Source organism: Micropterus salmoides, unplaced genomic scaffold (genome assembly GCF_014851395.1).
Source record: "Micropterus salmoides isolate LMB-PRFRI ecotype aquatic unplaced genomic scaffold, ASM1485139v1 Ms_hic_scaffold_3, whole genome shotgun sequence".
Lineage (NCBI taxonomy): Eukaryota > Metazoa > Chordata > Actinopteri > Centrarchiformes > Centrarchidae > Micropterus > Micropterus salmoides.
In genome coordinates, this window is record NW_024042261.1 from 28,990,292 (window position 1) to 29,008,244 (window position 17,953).

The following is a 17,953-nucleotide window of genomic DNA, read 5'->3' on the forward strand; positions in this document are numbered from 1 at the left end:
AGTGTGCTACAGATGAAATGCTGACCTCAGTGGCAACCTATTAACCAGTCCATGTTTTGCTAAACTATTGAATGGGATGTCTATCTATATATTTCTACGTATGTCACATGCATGTCACGCAGACACTCAACAAGCAGATAACCCCACTTCTGCATCATGTCATGTACTCGCACCCATGTACTATAATGTGCATCAATTTACTGAGATATGTTTTAATCTTTTGATAGAGTGGATATAAGGTATAGACCAGGAGCTGGAACAGGAAGCAGCATCACTGAAGAGAGCTGAAACAAAAGGAAAAACAAAATGTGTGCCACCCAGATTAGTCCCATTCACATTATCTGTGAAGGTAAATCATATTAGATAAGTCCGATGTTCCCCTTCTAGGGGCTACATCAAATTATTGTCTGAGGCTGAGATCTAGTAAATGTGACTATTGCTTAGCTGTTGTTTCAGTCCAATGGACAGTGCTAAGAGATAGAGAAGGAGAGAGAGAGAGATTTTATTACAAATAATTGTTTTGATTTTGAAAACAGTAGCCTTACTTCATCCGTACAGGGGGGGGGAAGCTACATTGTTGTGTCTCTACCAATATGATTCAACTTACACCCCTGAAACAAACCATAGAAATGCAGTCGCATGTTGCGTGCTTGGTCTGTGAAGGATCAGAAACTTACAGAATACAAATTAACAGCTGCTCTTTCAGACATGAGGGAGAATCAGGTGGAGTTAATAAATTCTCACGGCCAAAACAAAGACGATGGAATCTGAAACACTGTATGTATCCGTAACGCTAGATTTGAATGGTTTTCCATCTGAATGGGCCTGCTTTTGAGGGGCAAAAAATAGGTTGCTGGTTAGGAAGATATGGCTGGTTTAGGGATTGTTTAGGCTCATTTAAATTCATCAGGGTAAAACATTACTTTTTTTATTTGGTATTATTTAACCAGATAAATACAAGGAATATAAACACTGCATCATTTGTTTGCTTAGGTGTTCAGGTTCAAATGAATTGGGTTCAACCCTAGCATAGAAAATAAGAGTAGGATCTACCACTTTTCTGTGCAGAAGCATGCACGTTTTTGTGTGTCTGTGTGTTTCTATGTGTGTGTGTCCTAAGCCCTTTTCCTTATGGATTAGGCTACATAAAATTGCTGGCATCATCTATCTGTTAAAGTGGTGGCATTTTTTCATTTAGACATAGGTTACTTTTATGTTATGTCCCTCATGCCTTCCTTTCTGCATTTCATTAGCTTTGCACCCGTACTCTGCATAATGACACTAAAGTTGAATCTAATCTAACCTTACACCTTTATTCAGACTGGACAGCACATTCACAGAAAGAGCCACATGCTCACATTATATTTGATAACTGGTTGGAGCTGAGAGAGTACGGATGAATTTTAAAACATATTTTGCTGTTGAAGCCTTAATGACTGTAGTAAAGATCTCAGTTTTTATATTGGTTTTATCCACTTTCTTCCTCCATCTAACTGGGGTGAGTTCAGCTTCAACAAAACATAGTAAAACGTTTTTTTCAATGGAAACGGTGGTGCCTTCAACAACCTGTTGTGTACGCAAGCGTACTGCATTTTCCTGCCTCTTTAACACGATTGTGTTTACAAACTTGTCGCAGCTGTGACACGCCCACCAAACGGGAGAAAACACACCTCGAAGCCAATTGCAGAACGTTGCACAGCGTTTCAAGTAAATGTCAGTCAATCCAAAAACGTTGCAAAACTTTTTGAGATTGACCTCGCCCCTGACTTCCTTTACTTCACTTCCTTTCCTGTTTTTTCCTCATCACTGATTGGCTCTTGTTTTCACCTTTTCGTCGCTCCTCTTTAACCTGATTTCACCTGATCACAATTTACTTAAGGCCTACACTCTCATTCAAACACTCTTTGACTTTCGCATGGGGTGGCAGCAAGAAGAATTTATTTTAGTTCTTATCCTGTGTCCATGTTAGTTATCTGAGAGCTTTAAATTAGATATTTATCTTTACTTCTTCCTTTGAGATGGCTTTAGTTTCTAATATTATGCTTGTTTTCTTTCCAATTGAACAGATCATGTCAGTTTCTCACACCCCCTTATATGTTCATAAATTAAACCTTTGAGTTTTGAAGAAATAAACTTTGTTCAGAGGGTTGAAGTTTCTTCGCTTAATCAATGCATCTGATTGGATGCCCGTGATAGTAAAGTCTCCATTTTGAAACTCCTACTTTATGACCCTCATGAGAACGAGAGACGCTCACCCCATCCTCTCACAGTGAATCCACAGATACATTTTCACATTGATTTCATCCTATAATGTTATTAGAGAGCAAATTCTGCTGACTGTTTTATAATAACAGGCATTGAATGAGGATGTTAAGCTGGGATGGATATTCATTGATTTGTCCACAAAGTTGTGGGGGGTGGAGGGAGACTGTTGGTCAGATTATTACAGTGGCTGTATTGTACATCGTCTTTTTATAGACTGATCTGATAGCGCTGCAGCCTTGAGATTAATCTGACAGCATGCAGTTAAGATATCAGCTGTGTTGAAAGTGATACATGTGACTAACATGTTAAATTGCCGTCAGACTAACATAAGGGAGTGCATGTCTGAAAATGGCTAAAGAGAGAAGTTGTGACTGTTATAATTTTTTTCCCATTCACATTGACATATTTTAAGCAGAAAGACAGTTCACATTATAATGCTAAAATGCCAAAAGAATTCAATTTCAGCCTTTCAAATTGAAGGATTTGCTGTTTTATATCATTGCAAATTGAATACTTTTGGGGGTTTTGGATGGTGTGTTGAAGTAGAACGGCAACAATTAATAATGTAACAGAAATTGATCTGCAGCTATTTTGATTATCAATTTGTAGTTTGACATTAAAAGTTGATGGTTTCAGCTTTTCAGATGTGAACATTTGCTGATTTCTCTTAACATAACTGTAAGCTGAATATCTTTGGGTTTTGGACTGTTGGTCTGACAGTCAAACATAACTGTGATGACAAACATCACTTTGGGCTATAGAAACTTGTGATGGGGTTTTTAAACTATTTTCTAATTTATAGATTTTTGATTAATCAAAAACCAAATATGCAGATGAATCTATTCTCTAAAGAATCGTTAAATATGCAATTAAATAATTTTCTGAAATTAGGGAAACTAACTTAAAGAATTATAAAAGGAATTGATATAAAGTTATATGCAGTCGGTTGAAATCTAACAGTATTCCTTGATTTTGATTCATTAAGGATTGATTGGCAAAAAAAGAGGATTGATCTGGACGGAGAAAGATGAATTTATATGTAGTGCTACTTCTGGTCAAACCTTTACATTTTTACAGGGTTTGGGGTTATTAAATATTTGGGTGGATATTTACAAACAAGGCAGGTTTTCAGAAATTACTAGATCGGAAACTGACAGTTAAAGATCCACCACAGAAAACAGATTAAATGCCACTCTCTCTGGCCACCTGTTTGGACCGTTATGATAACAACTGAATGTCACATAACATCCAATACCTATTCTCTAATCAAAATAGTGCTTTTAACTGAAGACAGAGTTATTGTACATACTGTACACTGCTTGCGGTGATTTCAGCAATCATACATTCTCTGAGGTATCTAAGAAAGCATTCTCACACGTGTGCATGTACCTACACACACGCGCACATACACACACAGTATTATCATTAATGAGCACTGACCCACACCTCTCAAAGGAGGAGCATTCTCTTTTAGTCTCTGCAACATTAGCACAGCTCTATATTTCACAGCAAAATAAGCAGAGAGGAAGGGACAGATTATTTTGACAGAGAGAGAGAAAAGAGAGAGGGCCACAGACTGACGCATTTTCTGAAACACACTAACATACATAATATATTTTCAAAAGACGTGTTCTGTGGAAGAAGCAGTGAGAGAGGAGGGCTAGCAGGAAAGATTGGGCTACATGGTGACAAAGAGGGGGAAAAAAGGACTAACATGTGCACACAAGTGTGTCTGTGTGTCTGTGTGTCTGCTGTAAAAATCTAAGCACACACCAGTCCAATTAAATGGAAACGGAAAGATTATGATTTAAGCACGAGGCAGGGGAGAGTGAACCAGCTAATGACAGATGTTAAAGGAAGGACAAGCAGAGAATTCATAAGGTGAGGGAGGATGATTGCACTGTGGCCTTGAAACATCTTTGTAACAAAAAGAGACGGAAAGAGACTTTTAACTCAGCACCGTCCCCTCAGGTTCCACCATGCTCTCAGCACACTAGCATCCTATTAGGAAATAACTTTGTGGCGAGCAAAAAATACATCTTCCTATCTTTATATTAAAGCACCATTAGCCATGTAATCAATACTGATAAAAATTACTATAATTCCATGTGCATTTGCTGTCTTGAATGATCATATTTCCCATTGGAGCACAGCTGGAAATCAATTGGAAGATAATTTTCTCTGTATTAGGAGCATTCATCATAATAAAAGCTCGGCTGTTGACGGGTGTTGATATCAAAGTCATACCCATAGGAGCCCGATTTGATTGTCTTTCCATGCCTTTATAACAACTAACTACCATATTACAGAGCCGGAAATGGGTGACGTGTGCCGCTGTTCTTTCTCTGTGTCTGTGTGAGTGAGTGTGTTTGTATGTCTGCATCCAGCCATGTGCACCTGTCTATGGTTTTTAATTTAACACATAATTTGACAGCATCGAAGTCCGCTCAGTGGAGCAGGCATGCAAACCCATAATTAAAAACAGGTATAGCTGCAAGCCCATGATGTGCATCTGCTTTCACACTCCATCACCTTTATCAGCACTACTAGAATCCCACTTCATGACTGGCTGGATATGATTAAATTAATAAATCACAGCTTGGGTTATTTACTATCATGTGTCACTAAATGAGATACACACAGAAACTCATGGGTTCCCTGCTTAAGCAGGAAACATATATGCTGACGGAAACATAACATACATAACATTACCGGCTACATCAAGGCTATCTGTAAAAGTAATGGTTTCTTGGCATTCAAGCATATATTTCTATTTGTTAATTGGACCGTTTATTGTTTTGTTAACATGACAAGACCTTTACAGAAAAAGCCACAATGCTCGCTTGATATTTGGCAACTATTGCACAAGAGGGAGTGGTGGAAAAGCGGTGAGTTGGAGAGCAATCCATCAAGGAAGAAGAGTATCTTCTGTTCTCTAAAAGGCTTGATTTGACAAAGGCAGAACACTTCATGCATTACTGTTATTCTCGCTCTGTGTTGCTGTGACCTTCTCTGTTAACATGATATGATCATGATTCTGTTAACCATTCAAAGTGCTGCATTTCAAATGTGACATAATTGTTTCTACCTTACAAATGTTACCATAATAGCCGTATATGTATGATAATTTTGCCTTCAAAATTCTCAAAACCCCTATATAGACCAAGTCAAGACCAAGACCAGAGTTTATCAAGACCGAGACAAGACCAAGACTTTTATCGGCTGAGACCAAGTCAAGACCAAGACCAGTTCCCCACATTACATGACACACAATAAAATGTGTGGTACAAGTTTATATGTACTGTACTTCTCAAACTGATCTGAAAGATCCACATTCCCATTAAAACACCCACATACAAACACTAACAGCTAAAATCAACTTCTGCATCTTTATTCAACACTCCTTTTTCCATGTTTACCATGCACTTAACATCATATCATTCAATATCAATAATTAACACGATAACACGATTTTGACAGATTAATTCTTTATATTTTAGATAGCTAAATGTTATTACGAAGAGTTTGCTGACATATGCTCCCAGACAGCCACAGCTTCTCCTGTCTCCCCCATTCACTGGGGGAGATAGGCCTGGTATAAGTCCTATTAATCAGACCGATTTCAGTTTGTACATGTTAACGATGAGTCCTCCATGCACGCCAAAGTTAGTCATGGAGTTCCTCAAGGATCTGTCCTCGGACCAATCCTCTTCACTTTATATATGCTTCCCTTAGGCAATATTATCAGGAAATATTCCATAAACTTTCATTGTTATGCAGATGATACTCGGTTATATCTATTGATCAAGCCAGATGAAACTCATCAGTTAGCTAAACTTCAAATGTGCCTTCAGGATGTTAAAACCTGGATGACCTGTAATTTTCTAATGTTAAAATGTAAAACTGAAGTTATTGTTCTGGGGCCTAAGCACCTCCGTGACGCATTATCTAAAGATATAGTTTCCCTGGATGGCATCGCCCTGGCCTCCAGCACCACCGTGAGGAATCTTGGAGTTATCTTTGATCAGGACATGTCGTTTAAGTCTCACATTAAACAAATTTCAAGGACCGCCTTTTTTCACCTACGTAATATTGTGAATATCAGGAATATTCTGTCTAAAAATGATGCAGAAAAACTAGTCCATGCATTTGTTACTTCTAGGCTGGATTACTGCAATTCTTTATTATCAGGCTGCTCCATTAAGTCCATTAAGACTCTTCAGCTGATCCAGAATGCTGCAGCACGTGTTCTGACAGGAACCAGGAAAAGAGATCATATTTCTCCTGTCTTAGCTTATCTGCATTGGCTTCCTGTAAAATCCAGAATAGAATTTAAAACATTCTTCTTACCTACACAGCTCTTAATGGTCAGGCACCATCTTATCTTAAAGAGCTCATAGTACCTTACTACCCCACCAGAGCACTGCGCTCCCAGAATGCAGGGTTACTTGTGGTTCCTAGAGTCTCCAAAATTAGAATGGGAGCCAGAGCGTTCAGCTATCAAGCTCCTCTCCAGGTTCCAGTTTGGGTTCAGGAGGCAGACACCATCTCCACATTTAAGAGTAGGCTTAAGACGTTCCTCTTTGATAAAGCTTATAGTTAGGGCTGGCTCAGGTGAGTCCTGAACCATCCCTTAGTTATGCTACTATAGGCCTAGACTGCCGGGGGATTTCCTATGATGCACTGAGCTCCTCTCTCCTCTACTTTCTCTCCCTCTGTATGCAACCTCATCCCATTATTGCATGTTACTAACGCAACTTCTCCCCTTTCCAGTAGTCTTGTGCTTTCTCGTCCCTCTCCTCTCTCCTCCATCACTTCCTGCAGGTGTTTCTGGCTCTGGAGCTGTGGAGTCTGGATCTGTGGCTGCGGGTCACCTGCTGCCCCCGTGTTCCTGCTCGACACACTCTGCTACAACAACTATTGTTACTAGTCCTATTGTTATTATAATCATTAACATTACAATTATTATCATTAACACTACTATAAATATCTATACCATTTTTCATTTAGTCTATAGCCACATCACCTTTACTGTCTGTACCGCTGTGTGTATATTATGTAGGCTGCCTCCCTCCCCTCTCTCTCCTTCCATCCCTCTCTTTTTCTCTCTGTTCCTCTCCTGCCCTCTTCCTCTCTCTCTCTCTCTCTGTCTCTCTCTCCCTCCTTCACCCCCAACAGGTCGAGGCAGAAGACCGCCCACCCTGAGCCATGGTTCTGCTCGAGGTTTCTGCCTCTTAAAAGGAAGTTTTTCCTTGCCTCTGTCGCCTAGTGCTTGCTCTTGGTGGGAATTGTTGGGCTTCTATAAATAACATCACAGAGTACGGTCTAGACCTGCTCTTTTATGAAAAGCGCTGTGAGATAACTGTTGTTGTGATTTGGCGCTATATAAATAAAATTGAATTGAATTGAATTGAATTCACTTTCTTGGAGTGCATGTGAAGAGGGGCGGGGTGGGGTGACTGCTGTTAATGGTATTAACAAATTTTTAATTAGTGTTATTGGTTTCATTTGAAGCAATAAGCTCTACATCCAATCAAAGTAAGGATGTTAACAAATAAATCAGACAATGCACAGGCATTTTATTGATATTCCCAAAAGTTGTGGTCTTGACTGGTCTTGAAATAAAATTCCGAGTCCTCTATGTTCAAGACCGAGACAAGACTGAGTACAAATGCGGTTAAGTCTGCGACGAGACCGAGACCATCAGAAAGTAGTCTCGAGACCACTCACTTGAGACCAAGACCAGTTATGCTGACATGTCATGGTTTGTTTTCCATATTAGTAAAATGTCATGGAGCTAATTTGGAACAGGCCTAATTTATCTGTTGCCACTCAAAACCGCTTACAAAGTCTTTCTGACTGTATTTTACAGCTTTCATTTCATTTAAGTTTCAACTTGTTACGTTTGTTACAGTATGTTTTATGAAATATGATAATTCTGAAATCTTTGTACGGATATTTGGTTTTATGGACCTGACAAAACCAATAGGTCCTACTTAATTAGATTGTCATCCTGACTTTTCATTTTTTGTGTAAAATTGTTACCACATTTGCATAACAAGGTGCATGTCAGAATGGGTTTATAAGTACATTTTTATTTCAGTTTCATGCCAAATATTTTGCCCATCCCACATGGGAATAAAATACACCGCTGTATGTGACACACAAACAGCAAGACAATCATTTACTGAACAAAATTATAAACGCAACACTTTTGTTTTTGCCCCCATTCATCATGAGCTGAACTCAGAGATCAAAGACTTTATCTATGTACACAAAAGGCCTATTTCTCTCAAATATTGTTCACTTTCAATCCTATTGGGGACGTCCGGGTGGGGGTCCGGAAACCAGTCACTATCTGGTGTGACCACTATTTGCCTCACGCAGTGCAACACATCTCCTTTGCATAAAGTTGATCAGGTTGTTGATTGTGACCTGTGGAATGTTGGTCCACTCCTCTTCAATGGCTGTGCGAAGTTGCAGTCAGGTCGAGACTCCGATGAGGACGACGAGCATGCAGATAAGCTTCCCTGAGACGGTTCCAGACAGTTTGTGCCAAAATTCTTTGGTTATGCAAACCCATTGTTGCAGCAGCTGTCCGGGTGGCTGGTCTCAGATGATCTTGGAGGTGAAGATGCTGGATTTGGAGGTCCTGGGCTGGTGTGGTTACACGTGGTCTGTGGTTTTGAGGCCGGTTGGATGCACTGCCAAATTCTCTGAGACGGCTTATAGTAGAGAAATGAACATTCGATTCATGGGCAACTGCTCTGTTGGACATTCCTGCAGTCAGCATGCCAATTGCAAGCTCCCTCAAAACTTCTGTAGCACTGTGCTGTGTGATGCAACTGCACATTTTCCAGTGGCCTTTTATTTTGGCCAGCCACTACCCATGCTGTCTGCACCTGTGAGGTGGATGGATTATTTCGGCAAAAGAGAAGTGCTCAATAACAGATTTTGACAGATTTGTGAAGAGTATTTGAGAGAAATAGGCCTTTTGTGTACATAGAGAAAGTCTTACATCTTTTTCTTTTTTTTTAAACCTGTCCTGCCCAGCATCCTGGTATAGAGTATGATGAGCTGGATACCATATTGTGCCAGACAGATTTTACTTTAACAAGAGAGTATAAATATACTCCTTTGTCTGTTTTATTATTTATTTAATTATGTATTGATTTGTCACCGGGCCGGACAGGGGGGCAGACATGGGGATGGGGGGGCACAAACAGACAGCACAGAGAAAGGACAACACCTGTAAGAGAAGGGGGATGGAAGGTGGGGACAACAGGGAATAGCAGAGGGAAACACCAATTGCAGAAAGCAACGAAACCTGCATGGGGAGGAGAAAAACAACAACAAACAAACAAACACAAACACAAACAAACAATAAAAATAATAATAATAGTAAAAGTCAACCAGCCGAACAGCAATAAACAGCTGAGACAACTAAGAGAAAAATGAAAACAAGAAACAGTCACGCACACTAAATAAGCAACACAGCACAACCACGAGAGCTCGAATAATAACAATAAATTTAAATAAGTAACTGAAAGAAAAGCATCAGGAATAATTCTGCTGGAAAATGTGGAAGACCCCCCCCCCCAAAATAAAATAAATAAATACATAAATAAAAACGACCATCCAAATGCCAGTTGACAATGCAATGCCGATGGAATGCAAGAAGCGTAACCCGCGGAAGAGCAGTGCCTGGACCGACCGCGGCGCGCACAAAACATAGACCAGTGCTCCCCCCCACCCAGCACCCCACCGCTGCACAGCGAACAAACAAAACGCCCAAATGCCACGGAATCATCAACACCAATGCACAAGTGACAAGCCCAACGCGCACACTGCGCGAGCACGGCGACACCCAATGCCCAGCAGCCCCCCGCGAAACCCGCATGCGAGGTCGGGCAAACGAGAGAGAGCAAACGCAACAACACAACAGCGAAAGCCAGTGGAGAGAAACACCAGCAGCAAGTCCCAGCCCGGCAGCAAACGCGCCGCACAGGTCACCGTGCAGGTCACTGTGCACCCACCAATAAAAGTCCGCCGTCCCCCCAACCGCCGGAAAAAACTAAGGCCGCCCGCGCCACCCGACATCCCCCATGCACAGCACGCCCCCAGGTCGCCGTGCAACACCAGCAACGAGGCAAAATCAACCAGCTCAGCTGCATCCCACCACCAACCCACCCACCCGTCAAGGGCTGAGAACTCCAGGCACAAGCCCAGAATAAACCGGAGCACAGCTCTGCCCCGCACCCACACTGCACATCCCGAAATCTAACTTTATACTTCAGTAACCAGAGGGGTCCAACAACTCCAACGAAGCAAACCAGGGACGCAAACTGGTCCCTCCAGGCCAACGAGGAAATGCCTCCCCCGGACTCCAATGCACAAACTAAACACCCAGCAGCCATCCAGAGACCCTGCACAGGGAAAAAGCACAATGCATCAAGATGCATCGACAATCGCCCCACAATCCCACCGCAGCCCTGCAAACCGCAACCCAGAGACCCCACCCCCAGAAGCCAGGGCACCCCGCGACCCCCCAAAGTGCAAAGGACCCCAGACCGCATGTCCCAGGGGAAGCTGTACCCTGCCCCAAGGAAGAACAGCAGAAAGCCGTACCAGGAAGCTCCCCGCCGCCAGGGAGCGATAACGCGGGAGAACCAGGCCAACAGTCCCCCAGCCCAGCCAGAGGCATCCCTCCCCAAAGTGCAGGCAGAGCCAGCAGCCCCCGAGGCCGATCTCATCCCCGGATGGGGGCCCAGCCCCCCCAGTCAAGCACCCCCAAGGAGGAGCACCAAAACCTTTCCCCGACAACACCGGCCATGTGCCCCAGAGACTCCCAAATGCCCCCACTGTGAGAGAGGGGGGACACATCACCCGCCTAGAAATGAGCAAAAGCCAGAAGCCTGAGTCCCCAGATCCCTAGGTCCAGAGCGGGCCCCCACGCCAGGGGAGCCATGCCCCCCCCCAGCCCACCCCAGATCAGGCAAGGCCGTCACCAACCCCACGGCACCCCCGACGCCAACACGAGGCCAATGAGAATCTCCCCAACTCCTTCAACCCCTCTGCCTGCCTGTATTGTTTTGTGTTGGATGCATGTCATGGATTGTGAAGTGTTGTATGGTGGAGTAAAGATAAGGTGTGTGGTAACTAAGGTGCAGTTAAAATTGGAGGGTAGTTGTGACACAGGCACCCCACAACTAGTGGAGCCTCCCATCGCACCCCCCAAGCCCTTGGTGTCTAATGTGTAATTAAAATTGAGGGGCGGCCAGTGCGAGGCCGCAATAAAGCAGCCCCACCCACCAAATGCCCTGCAGCCTGCCCGCCCCCCAGAGTCCTAAGGGTGTATGTAGCAAGACATGACCAAAGGGGGGAAGGTGAAGGAGGTCATAGGGAGGCTAGAATGGTCCTCCTCACTGGAACCAGATTCCTGACTGGCCCCATCATTCAAAGTCTTACATCTTTGAGTTCAGCTCATGATGAATGGGGGCAAAAACAAAAGTGTTGCATTTATAATTTTCTTCAGTGTATATAAACATCTACATTTTTTAAGGTTAAATTATATTTATTTTCAAAGTTTCAAATAAATTGTGCACCAAATTGCAAAAGATGAACAAAAGAAAGATGAGCAAAAGAAACCACAGTTGCTACAAGCCTAATTTTTATCCTATGAAGGGCATTTTTCCTCTTTGCTCCCAGCTTTTCTTAACAGGCAAACAAATTTGTCAAATGAATAACCAATGTTCTATATGCAGCATCTATGTTTAAATAATCTGTTTCTGTTCTGATCTTACGAATGGTAAGAATAAGCATAATTAATCATTTGCTTTGGGTTATATACATGTTTCTAATGATTGCATTTTAAGGTAAAGTGTTTTAAATTGTTCTAAGCCTTGCACCAAAGCACAGAGTTTTCTGTTCTGGGTTCATGCTCGCAGGCTGTTAGCTCAAGCAATCAGTCCTTGCCCTACTTTCTCTCAGTGAGGTAGGTGGAGAGGCAAGGGAACCAGGCGATGCGTCATAACTGCTGTTTAGAGGGAGTCTCTATGTCCCAAAAGTGGGCTAAAACATGCTTCAAATAAATCAGTGGCTCATTAAGAACTCAGTCTCTACAACTAAGCCCTCCTGGGGGATTACATCAGTACTGTGCCATGTCTAGCAGACAAATATCTCACATACTGTGCCCGATCCTCAGAGAGGAGTGGCAGGGTAACGTTACTGCACCACAAGAAGATGAAGTATAATTACTTCAAACTTCAGGCTTTGAGGGCAGGATTTAGCTCTGCATGGCAAGCTGCCACAGATAGGATCGAGGTTTAGGTGTGCATCCATGTCTCTGTGCATGTGTGTCTGTGAAAATTCACATTACTTAGTCATAGAATCTTTCTGCTGCTGTAATCTAGTCCCAATAACAGGATTCCTCAAAGGTTTCACACCAGCTTTGAAATGCAAAATCCAAAAGGTTATTAATATGGCATTACAATTACACCAGAAAATAGATTAACCAATGAAATATTCAGGAGGAGCTGCCTTCCCACGCTGGTAAATTGATTTCCAGGCTCAAATCACTTGTCCTACCTATGAGCATTGAGCGTCCATCTCCTAGAGGGTAGCGCTGATAGCGGGGAACAGCAAATGGTGGCAACTTGTGAAAGAGAGGCTGAAGCAGCGGCTCTAGTCTGGAGGCTGAAGGGTCCGAAGGGTAAAACAGGTTGAAAATCTGAGAGCAGGCTGGATGGAGCTGGCTCACTGAGGGGAAGAAAAGGCAATGGACAGACAAAGCCATTAGGAAGAGGATTTTCAGTGGCTGAGCCACATGAGTAATATTAGACAGAAGAGAATTTGGAAACGGCATCAGTTTGTTGTTGTTTTATTATTCTGCCACATAGGCCTTATCACCAGCTCAGTTGTGTTTTCTGCCTGTTTCTGTGAGTGGAAGAATATTCTGAGCTTGCCATCAGAGGACCTTGTTTGTTTTGAGAGCAAGGGCAAGATCCATCTTAAAATCTGTTGAAACTGATCCAATCATCATCAAAAATATATATATAAATGATTAAACTATCAAGCAATATCACATTTCAATCAATCTGAAACTTGACTGGATTAGCATCTTTCATACAGGTCAGTGCAAGTCAAAATGCCTTACAGTTGACTGACAAGCTAAAAAGAAGATAATAATAGAATAACAACAAAACAGTAAAACATCTGGAGACTAACGCACACACAAAATAGGCTGTTTGTCTGTGTGTACAAAGACATTTGCAGATACTTCTGTAAATGTGTATGTATGAAGAATTTCATTCCCTGATGTGTTTTGCATGTGTCTGATTCTTACCCTGGACGGCAGGCAGCACAGTGCGTCTCATGGCCAGCACAAGGCCCAGTGGACAGCCCATCAAGAAGCAGTCTGACACCTCAAAGTCAAATCGGCCGGGGTTCAACACCAGACTGGTGCTACTGCCGCCGCGAGCCTCCACACTGTCCTTCATCAAACTAGGGAGCAGACATGGACACACAATACTGAATTTTCTCGCCGCATTACAATTTTCTGTAGCCTTCCACTTCAAATGTGTGGTCCTTTACTTTTTGGATGCTTACGCTAACCGTTCCCTATGCTCAAACTCAGTGATGCTAATTCACTGAATTGTCTTATGGTGCTTTCAGACCAAAAGTGAAGCGGGCGTTCGGGGCGGTGAGTTTACATACAAAGTCAATGCAAAAACACATAGAGCCGCGATTTCCTGTCGGGCGACGCGAAGTGACGCGAAGGAATTCGCATGAGTTGAATATTTTCAACTCAATTATAATAATAATAATAATAATAATAATAATCTTTATTTGTAGAGCACTTTTCAAAAACAAGCTACAAAGTTCTTTAACAAGTGTAAAGACAATAATACCCAAAAGACTATAAAACAAAAACAATACAAGATAAAAGCAAGAAAACATTGAAAAGACTAAAATACACATTTAAGATAAATATAAAATTAGTAAAATAGAATAAAATAAAAGGGATAAAATAAGATTGGGAAAGGCTCTTCTATAAAAGTATGTTTTAAGAAGGGACTTAAAAGAGTTCACTGACTCAGCCGACCTGACTTACTCGGGCAGGTTATTCCAGAGCCTCGGGGCCCTGACTGCAAACGCTCTGTCCCCTTCAGTTTTCAGTCGAAACTCTGGAACAGACAACAGACCCCTGCCCGAGGATCTCAAGGTACGTGCTGGTGCGTATGGGACTAAAAGGTCAGAAATATAACAAGGCGAGAGGCCATGAAGAGCTTTAAAAGTGATCAATAAAATTTTAAAGTCAATTCTAAAACATACTGGGAGCCAGTGTAATGAAGCTAAAATAGGGGTGATGTGGTCATATTTCTTTGTTCTGGTTAAAAGCCTGGCAGCTGAGTTCTGGACAGTCTGGAGTCGATCAGTAGATTTTTGGGTTAAACAAGTGAAAAGGCTGTTGCAATAATCCAGGCGTGATGAGATGAAGTTGTGTAAAATGGTCTCGGTGTCCTAAGTAACATAGATCTAATTTTTGCTATATTTCTAAGTTGATAAAAAAATGATTGAACAAGCTTTGTGGTGTGCTGCATGAAATTTAAATTACTATCAAACCAAGGTTCTTTGCAACAGGCTTAATGTGATTTACTAGGGAACCAGCAGATGGCAGTATTTGTTTTGCCATCTGCTGGGACCCAATGACCAGGATTTCTGTTTTGTCTGAGTTCAGCTGGAGGAAATTATTTGACATCCATTTTGTGACTTCACAAAGGCAGTCGGTAAGTGAACTCAGCATTCCAGGGTCTGTGGATCTGACGGGCAAGTACATTTGTGTGTCATCAGCATAAATATGAAAAGAAATACCATGTTTATGGATAATATGTCCAGGGGGAAGCAGATACAAGGAAAACAAAATGGGTCCTACGAACGACCCCTGAGGCACACCATATTTAACTGGACAGAATGAAGAGACATGTTTACAGACACGCAAAACTTCCTATTTGACAGGTAGGATGAAAACCATTCTAGGGCCGTACCAGAGATCCCCACCCAGTGCCTCAGTCTGTCTAACATGATGTTGTGATCAATGGTGTCAAAAGCAGCACTAAGGTCCATGAGTACCAGGACTAAGCACATACCTTCATCAGCAGACATTAAAAGGTCATTGGTGACTTTAAGCAGGGCAGTCTCAGTGCTGTGGTACTTCCTGAAACCAGACTGAAACTTTTCAAATAATTTGTTATTTTCCAGTACAGTGAGCAGTTGTTTGGACACAATTCTTTCTAGAATCTTTGCAATAAAAGGCAGTTTTGAAATTGGTCTAAAATTTTGTGGGAGGGAGGGATCTAAACCAGGTTTCTTTAAAAGTGGGTTCACGCAAGCCGTTTTAAAATAATCAGGGACACAACCAGTAGATAGGGAGCTGTTAAAAACAGAGATCAAATGGGGCCCAACAGAATCCATTACTTTCAGTAAAAACTTTGTAGGTATTGTAGTTAATTAATAAATCCTTCAGACTGAGATGGACTTGGAGACTGGATTTTTTCCATCTGCGCTCTTCTTTCCTGCATTCCCTTTTTAGGCTGCGAATGCTGTCATTTATCCAGGATTGCTTACTAGCTTCAGACATAGGCCTAACCTTTAGAGGAGCAGTAATATTTAGTGACGACAAGCAGATATGATTGAAGTGATCAACCAGATTGTTGGTATTGGAATCAGACAGATGTTGGCTTTGGCTCTGAAAGAATGCGCAAAACTTTGAAACACTTTGTTCATTAAAGATGCGAGAACACACAGAGCTTGGTGAGGCGGCATGAGTAACAGGCGAATTGCAGCTAAAAACAATACATCTATGGTCAGATATGGTCATGTCCACTAATTCCACAAAGGAAATGCTGACACCCAGGGTAAAAACCAAGTCCAGTGTATGACCACGATTATGGGTTTGCCCTTTGACATGTTGTTTGAAGTTAAAAGAAGTGGCCATATTTAAAAAATCAGTTGCATTAACATTGGTGGGGTCATAAACATGAATATTAAAATCGCCACAAAGGACAATTCTGTCATAATTTAAAACCAGAGTAGATAAAAATTCAGGAAGTTCTGATAAAAATCCTCCAGGCGGTTTTGGGGGGCGATAAATTATAAGAAGTATGATAGGTTGCAGCCCTCCAAGTTTAAGAGTGACAACTTCAAAGGAGTTAAATTCATCACAGCGTACTTTTTTCTTTTTTTTTTTCTTTTCTTTTTTTTTAAACCTGTCCTGCCCAGCAGCCTGGTATAGAGTATGATGACCTGGATACCATATTGTGCCAGACAGATTTTACTTTAAGAAGAGAGTATTAAAATACTCCTTTGTCTGTTTTATTATTTATTTAATTATGTATTCATTTGTCACCGGGCCGGACAGGTTGTTTGTTTGTAGCGCTTGTGTTTTGTTGTATTTATATTTATTTGTTTTTATGGCGTGAGTTTTTCTTGAATGTTATATGTTGTATGTAGATATTGGGCCCCCTCTTAAAAGCTTTAATAGCTTCTTTGGGGTTCCCCCTTTTCACACAATAACCTTCCTGTTACCATTGTAATTTGTCCTTAAAAATGATGATGTGTGTGTGTGTGTGTGAAATAAATAAATAAATATGAAAATATGAAATATGAAAATATGACAGGGGGGCAGACACGGGGATGGAGGGGCACAAACAGACAGCACAGAGAAAGGACAACACCTGTAAGAGAAGGGGGAAAGGGGGATGGAAGGTGGGGACAACAGGGAAAAGCAGTGGGAAACACCAATTGCAGAAAGCTGCAATAGAAAAGAGAGGGGGGCTTGGGGAGGAGAAAAACAACAACAAACAAACACAAACAAAAACAAACAATAAAAATAATAATAATAGTAAAAGACAACCAGCCGAACAGCAGCAATGAACAGCTGACATAGTAAGACAGCTAAGAGAAAAATGAAACAAGAAACAGTCCAGCATACTAAATAAGCAACACAGCACAGCCACGAGAGCTGGAATAATAATTAATTAAATAAGTAACTGAAAGAAAAGCATCAGGAATAATTCTACCAGGGACAACCTAAATTTGTTTGTGTCTATGTGTGAGACTGATTGTGTCTGTGTGCGTGTGGGTGAATGTGTCTGTTAAAGCCTGTTAAAGAATGTAGTTGTTAGTGAGAGTGGGATGCCACGACTGTGCCACACCTACCCCAGCAACAGGCAGGCAAGAACCCCAGTAGCCAATAGGGGTGGGAGAAAGAAAAAGAATAAATCAATCAAAAAAAAACAAAGACTCCCAGATGCGCCGCAATGCAAACGCGGAAGACCCCGACCCAAATGCCAGTTGACAACATAATGCCGATGGAACGCAAAAAGCGTAACCCGCGGAAGAGCAGCGCCCGGATCGACCGCAGCGCGCACACAACATAGACCAGTGCTCCCCACCACCCAGCACCCCACTGCCGTGCAGCGAACAACCAAAATGCCCAAATGCCACGCAATCATCAACACCAATGCACAAGTGACGAGCCCAACGTGCACACTGTGCGAGCACGGCGACACCCAATGCCCAGCAGCCCCCTGCGAAACCCGCGTGCGAGGTCAGGCAAACGAGAGAGAGCAAACGCAACAACACAACAGCGAAAGCCAGCGGAGAGAAACACCAGCAGCAAGTCCCA

At 42.1% G+C, this 17,953-nt stretch overlaps 1 protein-coding gene across 1 annotated transcript in view; it reads right to left on the reverse strand.

The window, feature by feature from the left end:
- The window catches only part of LOC119883121 (membrane-associated phosphatidylinositol transfer protein 3-like), a 133,713-nt gene that overhangs the window by 18,629 nt on the left and 97,131 nt on the right, over positions 1-17,953 (reverse strand). Inside the window, 2 exon segments of the mRNA XM_038693649.1 lie at positions 12,853-13,023; positions 13,610-13,767. Coding sequence (XP_038549577.1) covers positions 12,853-13,023; positions 13,610-13,767 — 329 coding nt within the window.